This window comes from Bombina bombina, chromosome 9 (assembly GCF_027579735.1).
Source record: "Bombina bombina isolate aBomBom1 chromosome 9, aBomBom1.pri, whole genome shotgun sequence".
In the NCBI taxonomy this organism is placed as follows: domain Eukaryota; kingdom Metazoa; phylum Chordata; class Amphibia; order Anura; family Bombinatoridae; genus Bombina; species Bombina bombina.
Window position 1 is genome coordinate 156523540 of NC_069507.1, and position 17715 is coordinate 156541254.

The following is a 17715-nucleotide window of genomic DNA, read 5'->3' on the forward strand; positions in this document are numbered from 1 at the left end:
ACTGAAATATTTTACCTACAAACTCAACCCACTGTAATAGGCTGTGGTTTCAAAGCACAAAACCATCAATTTCATATACACGAAAATGCAATTTCTCATACATTCTATACTCTGCAGTTGTGTAAGAATTTGTCAGAAATACATTAAAGAAAAAAAGGTTATAGTATACTGTCCCTTTAAGTCAGTCCTTAAAAGGAACACTGAACCTAAATATTTTCTTTCATGATTCAGATAGAGCATGACATTTTAAGCAAGTTTCCAATTTACTCCTATTATAAAAAAAATCTTCGTTCTCTTGCTATTTTTATTTAAAAAAGCAGGACTGATGCATAGCAGCCAGTCCATTTTAGGTTTAGCACCATGGATAGCTCTTGCTTATTGGAGAATTAAATTTACCCACCCATAAGCAAGCATAACCCAGGTTCTCAACCAAAAATGGGCCAGCTCCTATGCATCACATTCCTGCTTTTTAAATAAAGATAGCAAGAGAACAAAGAAATTGATAAGAGTAAATTAGAAAGTTGTTTAAAATGGCATGTTCTATCTGAATCATGAAAGAAAAAAAAATGGTTTTAGTGTCCCTTTAATAACCCCTCCTTATAGGTGCTGATTTTCAAATCTACCCGACTGCCCACTAAATCTAGTATTTTCTTGGCAGATGCCCCATTAAGCGCAATTAAAATGCATTCCAGTTCTGTTCTTTTACTGGTGGGTTGTGCAGTCTAAAGGCCGTAACCAATTTTAAATGTCTCTTGTCCGTTAGAGACAAAGTCATGGACACTGAATCTGGAAACCTAAAAAGGTTACCCTTGTCTGAGGAATCAAAGAACTTTTTGGCAAATTGATCCTCCAACCATGTTTTTGAAGAAACAACACTAGTTGATTCGTGTGAGATTCTGCAGAACGTAAAGACTGAGCAAGTACCAAGATATCTGCCAAATAAGGAAACGCAGCAATACCCGCTCTCTGATTAGAGAGTAGAGCACTGAGAACCTTTGAAAAGATTCTTGGAGCTGTCGCTAAGCCAAAAGGAAGAGCAACAAATTTGTAATGGCTTGTCTAGAAAAGAGAATCTTGATCCAATACGTGTTGCGCATAAGTTTCCAATCAAAAAGTTGAAGCAGCTGCAACATCAGCCAAAGAAATTGCAGACCTGAGATTACCTGAATATAAACAGGCTTTCCTTAGATAAGATTCAAGTTTCCTATCTAAAGGATCTTTAAAAGAAGTACTATCTTCCGTAGGAATAGTAGTACGTTTAGCAATATTAGAGATAGCCCCATCAACTTTGGGGATCTTTTCCCAAAACTCTAAAGTAACTGCTGGCAAAGGATACAATTTTTTTTTAAACCTTGAAGAAGGAATAAAAGTAGTACGAGGCCTATTCCATTCCTTAGAAATCATATCAGAAATAGCATCAGGAACTGGAAAAACCACAGGAGGTTTATAAAAAGAATTTAAAAAAAGTTTACTCGTTTTAATATCAAGAGGACTAGTTTCCTCCATATCCAATGTAATCACTTTTTTTTGTTTTTTAACAAAGAACGAATATACTCCATATCAAATAAATAAGATTTGTCAGTGTCTATATCCGAGGCAGGATCTTCTGAACCATATAGATCCCCATCAGAGAAGGATAATTCAGCATGTTGCCGGACATTTGAAATTTCATCAACTTTATGAGAAGTTTTAAATGACTTTTTACGTTTATTAGAAGGTGGGATGGTAGACAAAGCCTTCTGAATAGAATCAGAAATAAATTCTTTTAAAATTTACAGGTGTATCTTGTGCATAAGATGTTGAGGGAACAGCAACAGGTAATGAACTACTACTGATGGATACATTCTCTGCATGTAAAAGTTTATCATGACAACTATTACAAACCACAGCAGGAGATATAACCACAAGTTTACAACAAATGCACTTAGCTTTGGTAGAACTGTTATCAGGCAACAGGGTTCCAACAGTGATTTTTGAGACATCTTGCAAATGTAAGAGAAAAAAAAAAAACATATAAAGCAAAATTATCAGTTTCCTTATATGGCAGTTTCAGGAATGGGAAAAAAATGCAAACAGCATAGCCCTCTGATAGAAAAAAAGAAAGGCAAGAGGCATATAGGAATAGGATCTTAAATAGTGAAAATATTTGGCGCCAAGTATAAAACGCACAACAAACAGAAAAATATTTTTGGCGCCAAAAACGTCCGGAAATGACACTTGCGTCACAGATGACGCAACCTTGTGAAAGACTCGGCGTTGACTAAGACGCCGGAAATGACGAATTTTGGTCAACGAACGTAACTTTGCACCAAATAAATCTCGCGCCAATAAACTGGCATTTTGCGCCCTCACGAGCCTAATTCTGCCCGCAAATTTAAAAAAAAAAAAAAGTCAATTTGAAAAAGACTATACCCCAGGTAAGAAATACATTTTTCCTAAAAAAAAAGCATTTCCCAGATATGAAACGGACAGTCTGCAAAAGGAAATATACTGAAAACCTGAATCATGGCAAATATAAGTACAATACATATATTTAGAAATTTATATAAATACTCAAAGTGCCAAACCATAGCTGAGAGTGTCTTAAGTAATGAAAACATACATACCAAAAGACACCCATCCACATATAGCAGATAGCCAAACCAGTACTGAAACTGTTATCAGTAGAGATAATGGAATATGAGAGTATAATCGTCGATCTGAAAAGGGAGATAGGAGATGAATCTTTAAGACCGATAACAGAGAACCTATGAAATAGATGTCCCGTGAGGAAAACCATTGCATTCAATAGGTGATACTCCCTTCACATCCCTCTGACATTCACTGTACTCTGAGAGGAATCAGGCTTCAAAATGCTGAGAAGCGCATGTCAACGTAGAAATCTTAGCGCAAAGTTTGTAAAACTGAATTGTGGGTGTGGTGAGGGGTGTTATTTATAGGCATTTTGGGGTTTGGGAAACTTTGCCCCTCCTGGTAGGATTGTATATCCCATACGTCACTAGCTCATGGACTCTTGCCAATTACATGAAAGAAAATATTAAATAGAAGTAAAACATTGTTTAAAAAGGGACAGTCTACTTGAAAAAAAAATAAAAAAATTTGTTGCTTAAAAAATAAATAAATCCCCAGTTTTACATAACCAACAGTTATACTTTTTACCTCTCCGATAACCTTGTATTTAGGCCTCTGCAGACTTTGCATTTTAGCCAGTAAATGCTGGTTCATGTGCAACTCCACAGGAGTGAGCACAATGTTATCTATATTGCACACACACAAACTAGCACGTATAGCTGTGAAAAGCTAATAAAATGCACTGAGAAAAGGGGAAGCCTACAGGGGCTTACAAACAGGCAGAGATTTAGAGGTTATAAAGTATATTAATAAAACAATGTTGGTTGTGCAAAGCTAGAGAATGGATAGTAAAATGTGTTATCTATCTTTTTAAACAAAAACATATAAAGTTCACTTGTCCCTTTAAGTTTTTCACTGTTTTGCAGTCATGGGACACACCCCCTGCTTTGTGCAAGTGTCCTCTCCTTTGCCATGGCCAATTAGGAAGAGATTTAAAGGTGTTACTGCACTGAGGAAGCAATTGCTTCTAATTGGGTAGGGTCAGAGTTTAGACTTTTAAAGAATACAGTCAACCCTGTTCTGGGGGCATTGGAAATGCCACAATTTAAATTTCAAGAAAAATGGCAAAATAGTACATATGTTTTCTACTATAAACACATTGTGTGTCTCCCTTAACCCATTCATGACAATCATTTTGTCTACATCGGAACAACGTTCCAATGTAGACAAATTGAAATCCCGCAATAGTGCACATGATCAAGAGATTTCAATGATGGGATCAGGTCAGGGGCGTGTCCCTATGAAGCTAGGCACGCTCTCCAGACCGCAATTCCATCCAGGAAGCGCCGTTGGCTTCAGGACAGCCAAACGGCTCGGATGTTTTATTCCGTCCTAACGGCGCTAAAGCCTGATGCGGTTAGGACGGAATAGAATGCCGCAACGGCGTTTAAAGGTTAAATGCAGGGAAATTTAGATGTTAAAAAGGAGATGTTAAACAGTCTGTTTCATTGTTGTAATAAAATAAAGCTCTTAGCAGGATTTATACTTAAAGGGACATTATACACCCATTTTTTCATTTTATAAATGTTTTGTAGACGATTTATATAGCCCATAAAGTTATTTTTTTTTTTTTTAAATGTATAGTTTTGCTTATTTTTAAATAACATTGCTCTGATTTTCAGACTCCTATCCAAGCCCTTTATGAGATACCTACTCCAGCTTGCTCCTGTTTGTGTAAAGGGTCTTTCCATATGCAAAAGAAGGGGGGGGGTGTCTTATTTGCCACTTGTAGTGGGCTTTCCAGCTACCTTTTCAACAGAGCTAAACTGAGAGCTGCTAAGTAAGTTTTTAAACAGTTTTATACTGGATTTTTATATCAGTATCTATGCATCTAATTCTTTATCGTATTGTCTATTACATGCAGTTATATGAAAATGAGTGTATACGGTCCCTTAATTAGAAATCATTGCAATATATATTCATTTTAAAAATTGATTTTTTTAAAATTCATTTGTTCTGTGTCTTTTACTTCCTGCCACAGCCCTACAAAGCATGTGTAGTCTCTGCCAGAAAGGTTTATGGAGCATGATGTCAAAACTTCTAGAACAACATGAGCTGGTTTACTATAAAGTAAATAGGACTAGATAACAGGGAGACAGATTTAGTCATGCTTAGATCAGTCAGAATGTAACCTAAACTTGCCAACATGTCAGCTCTCAACACAATGAGGGCAGGGGCTATAGTGTGAATTTCTAAGTGCTCATTTTGCAAGTAAACAAGTTGTTTGCGGTTTATTTATTTTTTTACACAATCTGTTTCTTCTTAAGTTTACTTTGATTTAACAAAAACATATAAACTTAAAATGTTTGGATTTTAGGCGCTAAATCTGTAAAAACTTAGAGCCATATGAATTTCTTAATTGCATTATGTACAACAATCAAACCTACCTGATGCTAGGATTTCCCCATCTCTGCTAAATTTAAGTGCATAGACTGTGTTTGTGTGACCCTTTAACTCTCCAATCATCAAACCATGGCCAATATCCCACAGAAGAACTCTCCCGTCTGAACCTCCAGTTGCAAGAAACTTCCCATTTGGTGTAAAAGCCATTGAGTGAATTGGTCCCTGGAAAAAAACAGCAATCTGCATCAATAACAGTGGCAGTTAAAATTCAAATAGACTGTTCAGAATGTTATGTGATCTATATAATGGAATATTAGCCAGTGGTATGACCCGAGAAAGCAAACAGTGGGCTCAGTATAACTGGTTTACAAAAAAAAAAAAAAAAAAAAAAAAAAAAATTTTAAGCAACTTTCTAAGTTACTCCTATTATCAATTTTTCTTCGTTCTCTAGCTATAAAAAGCAAGAATATAAAGCTTAAGAGCCAGCCCATTTTAGGTTCAGCACCCTGGATAGCGCTTGCTTATTGGCAACTGCATTCAACCAACCAATAAGCAAGAGTAACCCAGGTTCTGAACCAAAAATGGACAGGCACCTAAGCTTTACATTCCTGCATTAAAAAAATAAAATAAAGATAGCAAGAGAACAAAGAAAAATAGGAGTAAATTAGAAAGTTGCATGCTCTATCTGAATCATTAAAGAAAATTTTTGGATTTAGTATCCCTTTAAGTGTTAAAGGGACTGCCTACTCCAGAATTTATTATTACTTAAAAATATATATATATAATCCCTTTATTATTTATTCCCCAGTTTGCATAACCAACACTGTTATATTAAAACACTTTATCCTCCAATTACCTTGCATCAGTGACTCTGCAGACTGCCTCCTTTCAGGTTTTTTTTTTTTAAACAGACTTGCATTTTAGGCAATCAGTGCTGACTCATAACTAACTCGCAAAATGTTATCTATATGGCACACATGAACTAGCGTTGTCTAGCTGTCAAAATGCATTAAGAAAGAGCAGGCCTCCAAGGGCTTAGAAATTAGCATACGAGCTTACTAGGTTTAGGGTTCAACAAAGAATACCAAAAGAACAAAGCAAATTTGATGATAAAGTAAATTGGAAAGTTCTTTTAAATTGTATGCCCTATCTGAATCATCCTAAAAGTTTAATGTTGACTAGACTGTCCTTTTAATAAAGTTAGGCACCTCTTTAATAACTTTACCTGAAAATAAAATGTACCTTATGTCCAGTGAAGATTCGAACACAATTCCCATTTAATACATCCCATACCCTGACAGTTCTGTCAGTTGAACCCGTGGCAATGTAATTTGAGTTTGGGTGAAAACGCGTGCATATTACATCAGCAAGATGACCAGCAAAGATACGTAGAGGCTGATAATGGTCTGTAGCCCATAAACTAGGGGGAAAAAAAAAAACATAACACAATTAATACAGTTTTATAATCATAAGAAAATGTATTCTGATTCTTAACAGCAATGTCTGCAATCAGTTTGCACTGTTTGCCAGATGTATAAATCAGACATAGGAGTCATAATAATAACGTTAGTTGTTACTTTAAGTGACTATGTGCAAGACAAATCTATAAAATTGATGTTTGATTAGTGTACCAGTACAAAAGCCTTTATATAAACTGTTTTACACCAGAAAAGGTTTGGGTTTCGTAATATTTTATCATTTGCATCTGTAAAATGGGACAGTTGGGAGAGGGAATGGGACCAACTGTAAACAAGAACATGTTATTTAGACAATATCTAGAGCTCATACATGCAACCTAATACTTTTGTATACATAGGATTAACAGAGAGAAAAAAAAAAAAGTCAGAGTAGATTGTAACAATGTCAGAGGGAAATTAACTTTTTTTTTTATATGCAGGTGGCCCTCGGTTTACAACGGTTCAGTTTGCGCCGTTTCAGAATAACAACCTTTTTTTACAGTCATGTGACCGCTATTGAAAAACACTGAGAAGCAGTGCATTGATTAAAATAGCCAGTAGGTGGAGCTGTCCGCTTGTGTTCCAGCAAAGATATGCAAGCCAAGCACACAAGCAGGCTGAAATTAATCAGTGTGGCTAGCTAGACTTGAGCTATCGAGCAGCTTTCAAAAAGGAACAAGATCTTCCTGTCTATAAATCAGTCCAGATTGGAATGCATAGAAAGAACTGTTTGCAAAAAAATGCAAGTAAAGCCTGTGTTGTGTGATTTTTTTATTAGGTTTATAATGCTGTTTAGCATTTAAAGTCTTCATTTCAAAGCTTTAAAAATAATGTATTAGGTGTTACTTATGACAATTTTGAGAGGGACCTGGAACCTAACTCCCTCACTTCCAAATGACTTACATTATAAACTGGGTTTCAATTTAATACCATTCCTTCTGGAACCTGACCCCGGCGTAAACTCAGGGCTATGGAGATAGATATAGATATAGGGGTGGGTCTAAGTACATTTTTAAAAGGTTTTATACTGGATTTTTAGATTAGTATTTGTGCATATTCTTTATAGTAGTGTCTATTACTTGCAGTTATCTGAAAATTAGAGTATACCGCCCCTTTAAAAAGGAGGACTTTGTTGCTGTGTGTTGAGAATTAAGATTATTACAATTTATCTTTGGCTTTATACGGGTGAGTGCTCAGATATATATCACACATACACAGTGCACACAAATATATTTCTGAGTCTGAAGTTCAAAAGCATTCTCAACTCTATTGTTTTGGCATCCTGCCCATCAGCATTTTAATTCACTCAAAGCAAATTCATCTGAAGTAGCATGCCCAAACTAATCTAAGATTATTCTGGAATATCTGTTTTTCCTACACTGAACCTAGGCAAATATGCAGGGACCTAAATGTTACATGTTTTTTTCAGGCTAGGCTTTTCATAAACAAATAAGTAAAAACCAATAAGCAGCCAATGGGAAAGGACAATTATGTGCACTAATTACTAATAATTGCCTTGTATAGCTAATTTGAATTTGTTAGAGAAAACAATAACATTTATATATTGGCAAGAGTCCATAAGCTAGTGACGTATGGGATATACAATCCTACCAGGAGGGGCAAAGTTTCCAAAACCTCAAAATGCCTATAAATACACTCCTCGCCACACCCACAATTCAGTTTAACCAATAGCCAAGAAGTGGGGTAAAAAAGAAAGGAGTAAAAAGCAACAAGGAATTTGAATAATTGTGCTTTATACAAAACAAATTATAACCACCATAAAAAGGGTGGGCCTCATGGACTCTTGCCAATATGAAAGAAATGAATTTATCAGGTAAATTCTTACCTAAATTATGTTTTCTTTCATGTAATTGGCAAGAGTCCATGATAGCAAATACCCAAGATGTGGAACTCCACGCAAGAGTCACTAGAGAGGGAGGGATAAAAAATAAAGACAGCCAATTCCGCTGAAAAAAATTAATCCACAACCCAAATCAAAAGTTTTAATCTTTATAATGAAAAAAACTGAAATAAGCAGAAGAATCAAACTGAAACAGCTGCCTGAAGAACTTTTCTATCAAAAACTGCTTCTGAAGTAGAAAAAAAAACATCAAAATGGTAGAATTTAGTAAATGTATGCAAAGAAGACCAAGTTGCTGCTTTGCAAATCGGATCAACAGAAGCTTCAGTCTTAAAAGCCCAGGAAGTGGAAACTGACCTAGTAGAATGAGCCATAATCCTCTGAGGCGGGAATTTACCCGACTCCAAATAAGCATGATGAATCAAAAGCTTTAACCAAGATGCCAAAGAAATGGCAGAAGCCTTCTGACCTTTCCAAGAACCAGAAAAGATAACAAATAGACTAGAAGTCTTCCTGAAATCTTTAGTAGCTTCAACATAATATTTCAAAGCTCTTACCACATCCAATGAATGAAAAAATCTATCTAGAGAATTCTTAGGATTAGGACACAAAAGGAGGAACAACAATTTCTCTACTAATGTTGGAATTCACAACTTTAGGTAAAAATGTAAATTTAGTCCGCAAAACCGCCTTATCCTGATGAAAAATCGGAAAAGGAGACTCACAAGAAAGAGCAGATAATTCAGAAACTCTTCTAGCAGAAGAGATGGCCAAAAGGAACAACACTTTCCAAGAAAGCAATTTAATGTCCAGAGAATGCATAGGCTCAAACAGAGGAGCCTGTAAAGCCTTCAAAACCAAAAATTAAGACTCCAGGGAGGAGAGATTGATTTGATGACAGGCTTGATACGAACCAAAGCCTGTAGAAAACAATGAATATCAGGGAGTTTAGCAATTTTTCTGTTGAATAGGACAGAAAGAGCAGAGATTTGTCCTTTCAAGGAACTTGCAGACAAACCCTTATCTAAACCATCCTGAAGAAACTGTAAAATTCTAGGAATTCTAAAAGAATGCCAAGAGAATTTATGAGAAGAGCACCATGAAATGTAAGTCTTCCAAACTCGATAATAAATCTTTCTAGAAACAAATTTACAAGCCTGCAACATAGTATTAATCACAGAGTCAGAGAAACCTCTATGACTAAGCACTAAGCGTTCAATTTCCATACCTTCAAATTTAATGATTTGAGATCCTGATGGAAAAACGGACCTTGAGATAAAAAGGCCAAGGTTGGCAACTGGACATCCGGACAAGATCTGCATACCAAAACCTGTGAGGCCATGCTGGAGCTACCAGCAACACAAACGATTGTTCCATGATGATTTTGGAAATCACTCTTCGAAGAAGAACTAGAGGCGGAAAAATATAGGCAGGTTGATAACTCCAAGGAAGTGTCAATGCATCAACTGCTTCCGCCTGAGGATCCCTGGACAAGTACCTGGGAAGTTTCTTGTTTAGATGAGAAGACATCAGATCTATTTCTGGAAGCCCCAACATCTGAACAATTTGAAAAAACACATCTGGGTGAAGAGACCACTCTCCCGGATGTAAAGTCTGGCGACTGAGATAATCCGCTTCCCAATTGTCTATACCTGGGATATGAACCGCAGAAATTAGACAGGAGATGGATTCCGCACAAGTAAGTATCCAAGATACTTCTTTCATAGCTTGAGGACTGTGAGTCCCACCCGGATGATTGACATATGCCACAGTTGTGACATTATCTGTCTGAAAACAAATAAACTGCTCTCTCTTCAGTAGAGGCCAAAACTGAAGAGCTCTGAGAATCGCACTGAGTTCCAAAATATTAAATGGTAATCTCGCCTCTTGAGACTTCCAAACCCCTTCTGCTGTCAGAGATCCCTCCCCAGACAGCTCTCCAACCTGAAAGACTTGCATCTGTTGTGATCACGGTCCAGGTTGAACGAACAAAAGAGGCCCCTTGAACTATACAATGGTGATCTAACCACCAAGTCAGAGATAGTCGAACATTGGGATTTAAGGATATTAATTGTGATATCCTTGTATAATCCCTGCACCACTGGCTCAGCATACAAAGCGTGTGAAAACGAGCAAAGTGGATTGTGTCCAATGCTGCAGTCATGAGACCTAAAACCTCCATGCACAAAGCTACTGAAGGGAATGACTGAGACTGAAGGTTCTGAGAGGCTGAAACCAATTTTAAACGTTTCTTCTCTGTTAGAGACAAAGTCATGGATACTGAATCTATCTGGAAACCTAAAAAGGTTACCCTTGTCTGAGGAATCAAAGAACTTTTTGGTAAATTGATCCTCCAACCATGACTTTGAAGAAACAACATCAGTTGATTCGTATGAGATTCTGCAGAACGTAAAGACTGAGCAAGTACCAAGATATTGTCCAAATAAGGAAACACCGCAATACCCCGCTCTCTGAGTACAGAGAGTAGGGCACCGAGAACCTTTGAAAAGATTCTTGGAGCTGTTGCTAGGCCAAAAGGAAGAGCAACGAATTGGTAATGCTTGTCTAGAAAAGAGAACCTCAGGAACTGATAGTGATCTGGATGAATCAGAATATGAAGATATGCATCCTGCAAGTCTTTTGTGGACATACAATGCTCTTGCTGAACAAAAGGCAGAATAGTCCTTATAGTCACCATTTTAAACGTTGGTAGTCTTACATAAACGATTCAAAATTTTTAGATCCAGAACTGGTCTGAATTAATTCTCTCTTTGGGACAATGAACAGATTTGAGTAAAACCCCAGACCCTGTTCCTGAAAAGGAACCGGCACAATTACCCCAGATAACTCTAGGTCTGAAACACATTTCAGGAAAACCTGAGTTTTCTCTGGATTCACTGGAATGTGTGAGAGAAAGAAACTTCTCACAGGCGGTCTTTACTCAAACCTATTCTGTACCCCTGAGAGACAATATTCTGGATCCAATGATTTTGGACTGAATTGATCCAAACATCCTTGAATAATTTTAGTCTGCCCCCTACCAGTTGAGCTGGAATGAGGGCCGCACTTTCATGCGGACTTGGGGGCTGGTTTAGATCTCTTAAATGGCTTGGATTTATTTCAGACTGAGGAAGGCTTCCAATTGGAAACAGATTCCTTAGGGGAAAGATTAGGTTTCGGTTCCTTATTTTGTCGAAAGGAACGAAAACGGTTAGAAGCTTTAAATTTACCCTTAGATTTTTTTATCCTGAGGCAAAAAAGCTCCCTTCCCCCCAGTGACAGTTGAAATAATAGAATCCAACTGAGAACCAAAAAATGTATTACCTTGGAAAGAGAGATAGCAACGTCGATATAGAAGTCATATCAGCATTCCAAGATTTCAGCCATAAAGCTCTTCTAGCTAAAATAGCTAAAGACATATATCGAACATCAATTCTGATGATAAAAAATGGCATCACAAATGAAATTATTAGCATGTTGAATCAACTTAACAATGCTATACACATTATGATCTGGTACTTGTTGCGCTAAGGTTTCCAACCAAAAAGTTGAAGCAGCTGCAACATCAGCCAAAGAAATAGCAGGCCTAAGAAGATGACCTGAACATAAATAAGCCTTCCTTATATAAGATTCAAGTTTCCTATCTAAAGGATCTTTAAAAGAAGTACCATCTTCCGTAAGAATAGTAGTACGCTTAGCAAGAGAGATGGCCCCATCAACTTTGGGGATCTTTTCCCAAAACTCCAATCTATCAGAAGGCAAAGGATACAGTTTTTTAAACCTTGAAGAAGGAGTAAAAGTAGTACCCAATCTATTCCATTCCCTAGAAATCACATCTGAAAAGCATCAGGAACTGTAAAAACCTCTGGAATAACTACATGAGGTTTAAAAACCGAATTTAAACGTTTACTAGTTTTAATATCAAGAGGACTAGTCTCCTCCATATCTAATGCTATCAACACCTCTTTTAATAAGGAACGGATATACTCCATTTTAAATAAATATGAAGATTTGTCTGTCAATATCTGAGGCAGAATCTTCTGAACCAGACAGATCCTCATCAGAGATAGATAAATCAGAATGTTGTCGGTCATTTGAAAAATCAAATTTTATGAGAAGTTTTAAAAAACCTTTTACGTTTATTAGAAGGCGGCATGGCAGACAAAGCCTTCTGAATGGAATCAGAAACAAATTCTCGCAAATTAACAGGAATATCCTGAACATTAAATGTTGATGGACCAGCAACAGGAATGAACTACTACTGATAGAAATTTTCTCTGCATGTAAAAGTTTGTCATGACAACTATTACAAACTACAGCCAGAGGAACAGTTACTACAAGTTTACAACAAATGCACTTCGCTTTGGTAGAACCGACATCAGGCAGCAGGATTCCAGTAGTAGATTCTGAGACAAGATCAGATTGAGATATCTTGCAATATGTAAGAGAAAAAACAACATATAAAGCAAAATTATAATTTTCCTTATATGACAGTTTCAGGAATGGGAAAGAAATGCAAAAAAATAGGCCTCTGGCAAACAGAAGCAAAAAGAAATGAAGTCTTAAATAATGTCAAAAAGTTTGGCGCCAAGTATGACGGCCACAACTGACAAAATATTTTTTGGCAACAAAAACGTCTGCAGCAAACACAAGCGTCATAAGTGACGCAACCTCGTCAACTATGGCGCCGGAAATTACGAATTTGCGTCAAACGTAATTCTCGCGACAAGAATGACGCAATAAATTATAGCATTTTGCGCACTCGCGAGCCTAATAAAGCCTGCAATTTAGAAAAAAAGAGTCAATTTTGAAAACTTCAGGTAAGAAAAAAAGGTTTTTTTTTTAAAAGCATTCCCCAGATATGAAAACGACAGTCTGCAAAAAGGAAATATACTGATAATGGCAAATATAAGTATGAACATATATTTAGAATTTTAAATATAAATTGCCATACCATAGCTGAGTGTCTTAAATAAAAGAAACATACTTACCAAAAGACACCCATCCACATAAAGCAGATAGCCAAACCAGTACTGAAACAAGAATCAGCAGAGGTAATGGTATATAAGAGTATATCGTCGATCTGAAAAGGGAGGTAGGAGATGAATCTCTACGACCGATAACAGAGAACCTATGAAATAAATCCCCATTAGGATGACCATTGAATTCAATAGGTAATACTCCCTTCACATCCCTCTGACATTCACTGTACTCGGAGAGGAACCGGGCTTCACAAAAGCTGAAAAGCGCATATCAACGTAGAAATCTAGCACAAACTTACTTCACTGCATCCATAGGAAAGAAAATATATATATACAGAGAGAAGTGCACTCACAGGAACAAATAACTGGCTCAATACCACTGTTAGCCTGATCTATGGCGATCGTCTGGGGTGGTTGTTTCTCTTTTTCAGAGAAGAATTGCCTGGTATTTCGGTGCTGGACTGTCATTGGGCAGGGTCAGACTGATATGCTACAGGATATTTTTTCTCTGTGAAGGGGCATAGTGTGCTAAAAGAGTATGCACCCTGAGTGACACTGAAAATGAACAGGCACAGAAGTTTTTCTAGCTTTTGTTCTGTCTCAGTTGAGTGCATCTCTCATAATATAAATATATATATATATATATATATATATATATATATATATATATATATATATATATATATATATATATATATATATATATATATATATATATACACACACACACACACACACACATATATATACACACACACACACATATATACATATGTATAAACATTTAGATCACAGGTTTTAGTATTTCAGATTTCTAAATGAAAAGGAAGTCACGGTAAGATAATAGCATAATCAATTTGCATGCAGTTTTACCAACCTAACAAAAACTTCCAGTATTGGTATAACTGATTTTTATTTTTTTTTATAATAAAAAAAAAAAATTCTATTAAAAAAAACATTACTTCTAAAATGGGTTTGTGACCTTACCGAGCAACCCGGTCATGGCCTCCAGAGACAAAGTAATAACCATACGGAGAAAACTGGGCGTCCCACACTGGATAATTGTGTCCTTTATAACCAACTAAGCACGTAAATGTCTGAAGACTCCATAGCCTGATGGTTCCATCTTCTGAACTTGAAAGCAGGTAATTTCTAGAAGAAAAGACGTCTGTTTCAAAACTGTAAAAATGTCCATCTAGTCAGTTTGATCATGAACTAAAAGTTACATATGATCATGGTTTCAGCATTCTCACTGCCGTTTACTGACAATACGGTAATTAATTCTGCACATGCAGTTATCTTTTGATTCAAGAGCTTTAAAATTGTAACGTTCTTTGCTAATCTGCCCTTATAATTGAAGACAGCCTTAGAGATCTTGAACATTTATTCAAGCTGGCATTTTGGTCTATGAATAGAGCAAACATAAATAAGTCTGGTTTTATAATATAGTATAATACCAATGATGATGATAATAATGTCAATACAATTAAAAATACCATCTCCTCCATAGTACACACCTGTCTGGACTGAAGCTGGCTCCATAAACAGGACCACTATGTCCATAAAGAACCTTCATTTCACCAGCAGTTTTCTCATCCATGATGCGCTCCAACACATCGTCAGATTCCTTGTCTATAAGGCTCAGATCTGCATAAAGAGAACTTTTATTTTAAAATTATATAAAAACAATGCGTTCTTTAGCATAAAAAAATTCTACACTATCAGTTATGTAGGAGTACGCCATTTTAAACAAACCTTTAAATTACAAGTATAGCTTAAAAGTTATAGAAAGGTCAAAAATGACATTTGCATTGAAATAGAAGAGTTTTTGCAATATACTTCCATTAGTGAAAATGCTTCTAATAAAAGTTATTACGGTTTTTCTGCGGCATATCCACATATATCCTTTGAGGGCACGTGCACCAGTATTCAAACACCTTTTTTAGATAGTCAGAATTGGCTTGTATGACACACATTACATCTTCAGAATAAATACAAACCCCCACCATCTCTCTGAGCATGCATGGTGTTTAAAGACTAGTGTGCACAGGCCCTTAAAGGATATGTGCGTATGCCATAGGGGAAAAAAAAAAAAAAAAAAGGAACAAATGTTTTTAGAAGCACATTTGCTACTGAAAGTATTTTGCAAAACTGCTTATATTTCAAATTGAAATACACTCGTGCACATTTCAATTTTGACCTATCGCTTTAAATAGCACCAAATATCCTAGAAAAATAGTGACAAACGATAAACAAAAACACACCTGTTGCTGATTTAACACTGCGCAATTTCTTAGGTGTGAGACTCCACACACGTACAGTTGAGTCAGCAAATCCTCCGGCAATAAGGCTGGAATCATCCGTTACATCCACTGCAGTAAGTCCCTGTAAAAATGAATACAACATTTGTGTTATCCATTTTATCTAAAACATGGGAAAGATGACACTAACTTAGCTAACATAACAACTAAACACACTGGTTTATGGGCAACAAGTAACTGGAGATTAAGCGGTTGCTTAACTGAAGAAAAAAACATAATCAAATACTTTTGAGATAAGACAAATTTGGTTAAAATTTATATAACTATGAGTGGAAGAGTTAATTTGAACCTAGGGTCTGTCTAATTCTAGTTTAAAAGTCATGTGAAGAAAAAACAAAAAAAAACAAAAAAAAAACCACACGCTTAAATGTAAAAAGTTTAATGAATGAAAGTGCCCCTATTTTAAGAGTATTTTTTAATAACCGGGCACTTTAAGAATGATGTAGCTGATGAAAAAGAGCTGACACTGTTACAGCAAAAAATAATTAGTAACAAAAATGATCCAATTGTGTGCTAATGAAATTGTGAACTACAGCATAAATAAGTTGCACAATGTTTGTGCGCAAATAAACACAAGGCAGGATTATTTATCCATAATTGATTTTTTATTTTTATTTTTAAATGATCTTTTAGGAAAACCCATTGATAGCAAGAAATATACCGCTACTCTGTTTTTTTAGCAATATAGGAAATTTGTTTGAGAAACTCCTGTACACTCAAACATGTTAGTCATTCTATAACCAACTCCTGCATACCACTCTCAGTGTAAGGGATCCTGCAAGTAAATTCCATTCGGTACAGGCAGAAATTAGATTGTCGTGATTATAACCGCTCAATAGATTCAATGGTGGAAATTTAACAATTTTTCAAAAACATGGTTTACAGTGTGTGAACTTCTTAAAGCCCAATATTGTAAAACAGGAAAAGTTGCATCTACTTTCTTGTGAGAGTATTAATATCCCTCATTGTTAATCTTAATTCTAGGGCACAACCTTACAATTGAAAGTGATTGTAAAGTTCAAAGGATAAGTGCCTGGTATCTAAAAGTAATCTTAAAAACAGGGGCACTTTCATTAAAGAGACAGTCAAGTTAAAAAAAAAAAAAAAAAAATAAAAAAAAAAAAAAAAAAAAAAAAACAGGAAGCTGCAAGAGGATCACCCACAGCAGAGTTGTCTATATAGCTCCTCCCCTAACTACCACTCCCAGTCATTCGACCAAAGACAAGCAAGAGAAAGGAGAAACTATAGGGTCCAGTGGTGACTGTAGTTTAAAAATAAAAAACACCTGCCTTAAAATGACAGGGCGTGCCGTGGACTGGATACACCACAAGAGAAATAAATTTATCAGGTAAGCATAAATTTTGTTTTCTCTTGTAAGGTGTATCCAGTCCACGGATTCATCGATTACTTGTGGGATACCAATACCAAAGCTATAGGACACGGATGAAGGGAGGGACAAGGCAGGCGCTTAAACGGAAGGCACTACTGCCTGTAAGACCTTTCTCCCAAAAATAGCCTCCGAAGAAGCAAAAAAGTATCAAATTTGTAGAATTTAGAAAAAGTATGAAGCGAAGACCAAGTCGCCGCCTTGCAAATCTGTTCAACAGAAGCCTCATTTTTAAAAGCCCATGTGGAAGCCACCGCTCTAGTGGAATGAGTTGTAATTCTTTCAGGAGGCTGCTGGCCAGCAGTCTCATAAGCTAAGCGGATTATACTTCTTAACCAAAAAGAAAGAAGTTGCTGAAGCCTTGTGGCCTCTCCTCTGTCCAGAGTAGACAACAAACAATGCAGATGTTTGACGAAAATCCTTAGTAGCTTGTAAATAAAACTTTAAAGCACGAACCACGTCAAGATTGTGTAAGAGACGTTCCTTCTTTGAAGAAGGATTAGGACACAGTGACGGAACAATCTCCTGATTGATATTCTAATTAGATACCACCTTAGGAAGAAACCCAGGTTTGGTACGCAAAACTAACTTATCTGCATGGAGGATCAGATAAGGGGAATCACACTGTAAGGCAGATAACTCTGAAACTCTTCGAGCCGAAGAGATAGCTACCAAAAACAGAACTTTCCAAGATAAAAGCTTGATATCTATGGAATGCAGAGGTTCAAACGGA

General features: G+C 36.3%; 1 protein-coding gene across 1 annotated transcript in view; it reads right to left on the reverse strand.

Annotated features, from left to right (window-relative positions):
• TAF5 (TATA-box binding protein associated factor 5) overlaps positions 1-17715 on the reverse strand; it is a 42338-nt gene that overhangs the window by 8606 nt on the left and 16017 nt on the right. The window contains exons 6-10 of the mRNA XM_053692450.1: positions 15539-15659; positions 14792-14921; positions 14262-14426; positions 6217-6394; positions 5019-5196 (exon numbers count right to left, since the gene is read on the reverse strand). Coding sequence (XP_053548425.1) covers positions 5019-5196; positions 6217-6394; positions 14262-14426; positions 14792-14921; positions 15539-15659 — 772 coding nt within the window. The remainder of the gene's footprint in view (positions 1-5018; positions 5197-6216; positions 6395-14261; positions 14427-14791; positions 14922-15538; positions 15660-17715) is intronic.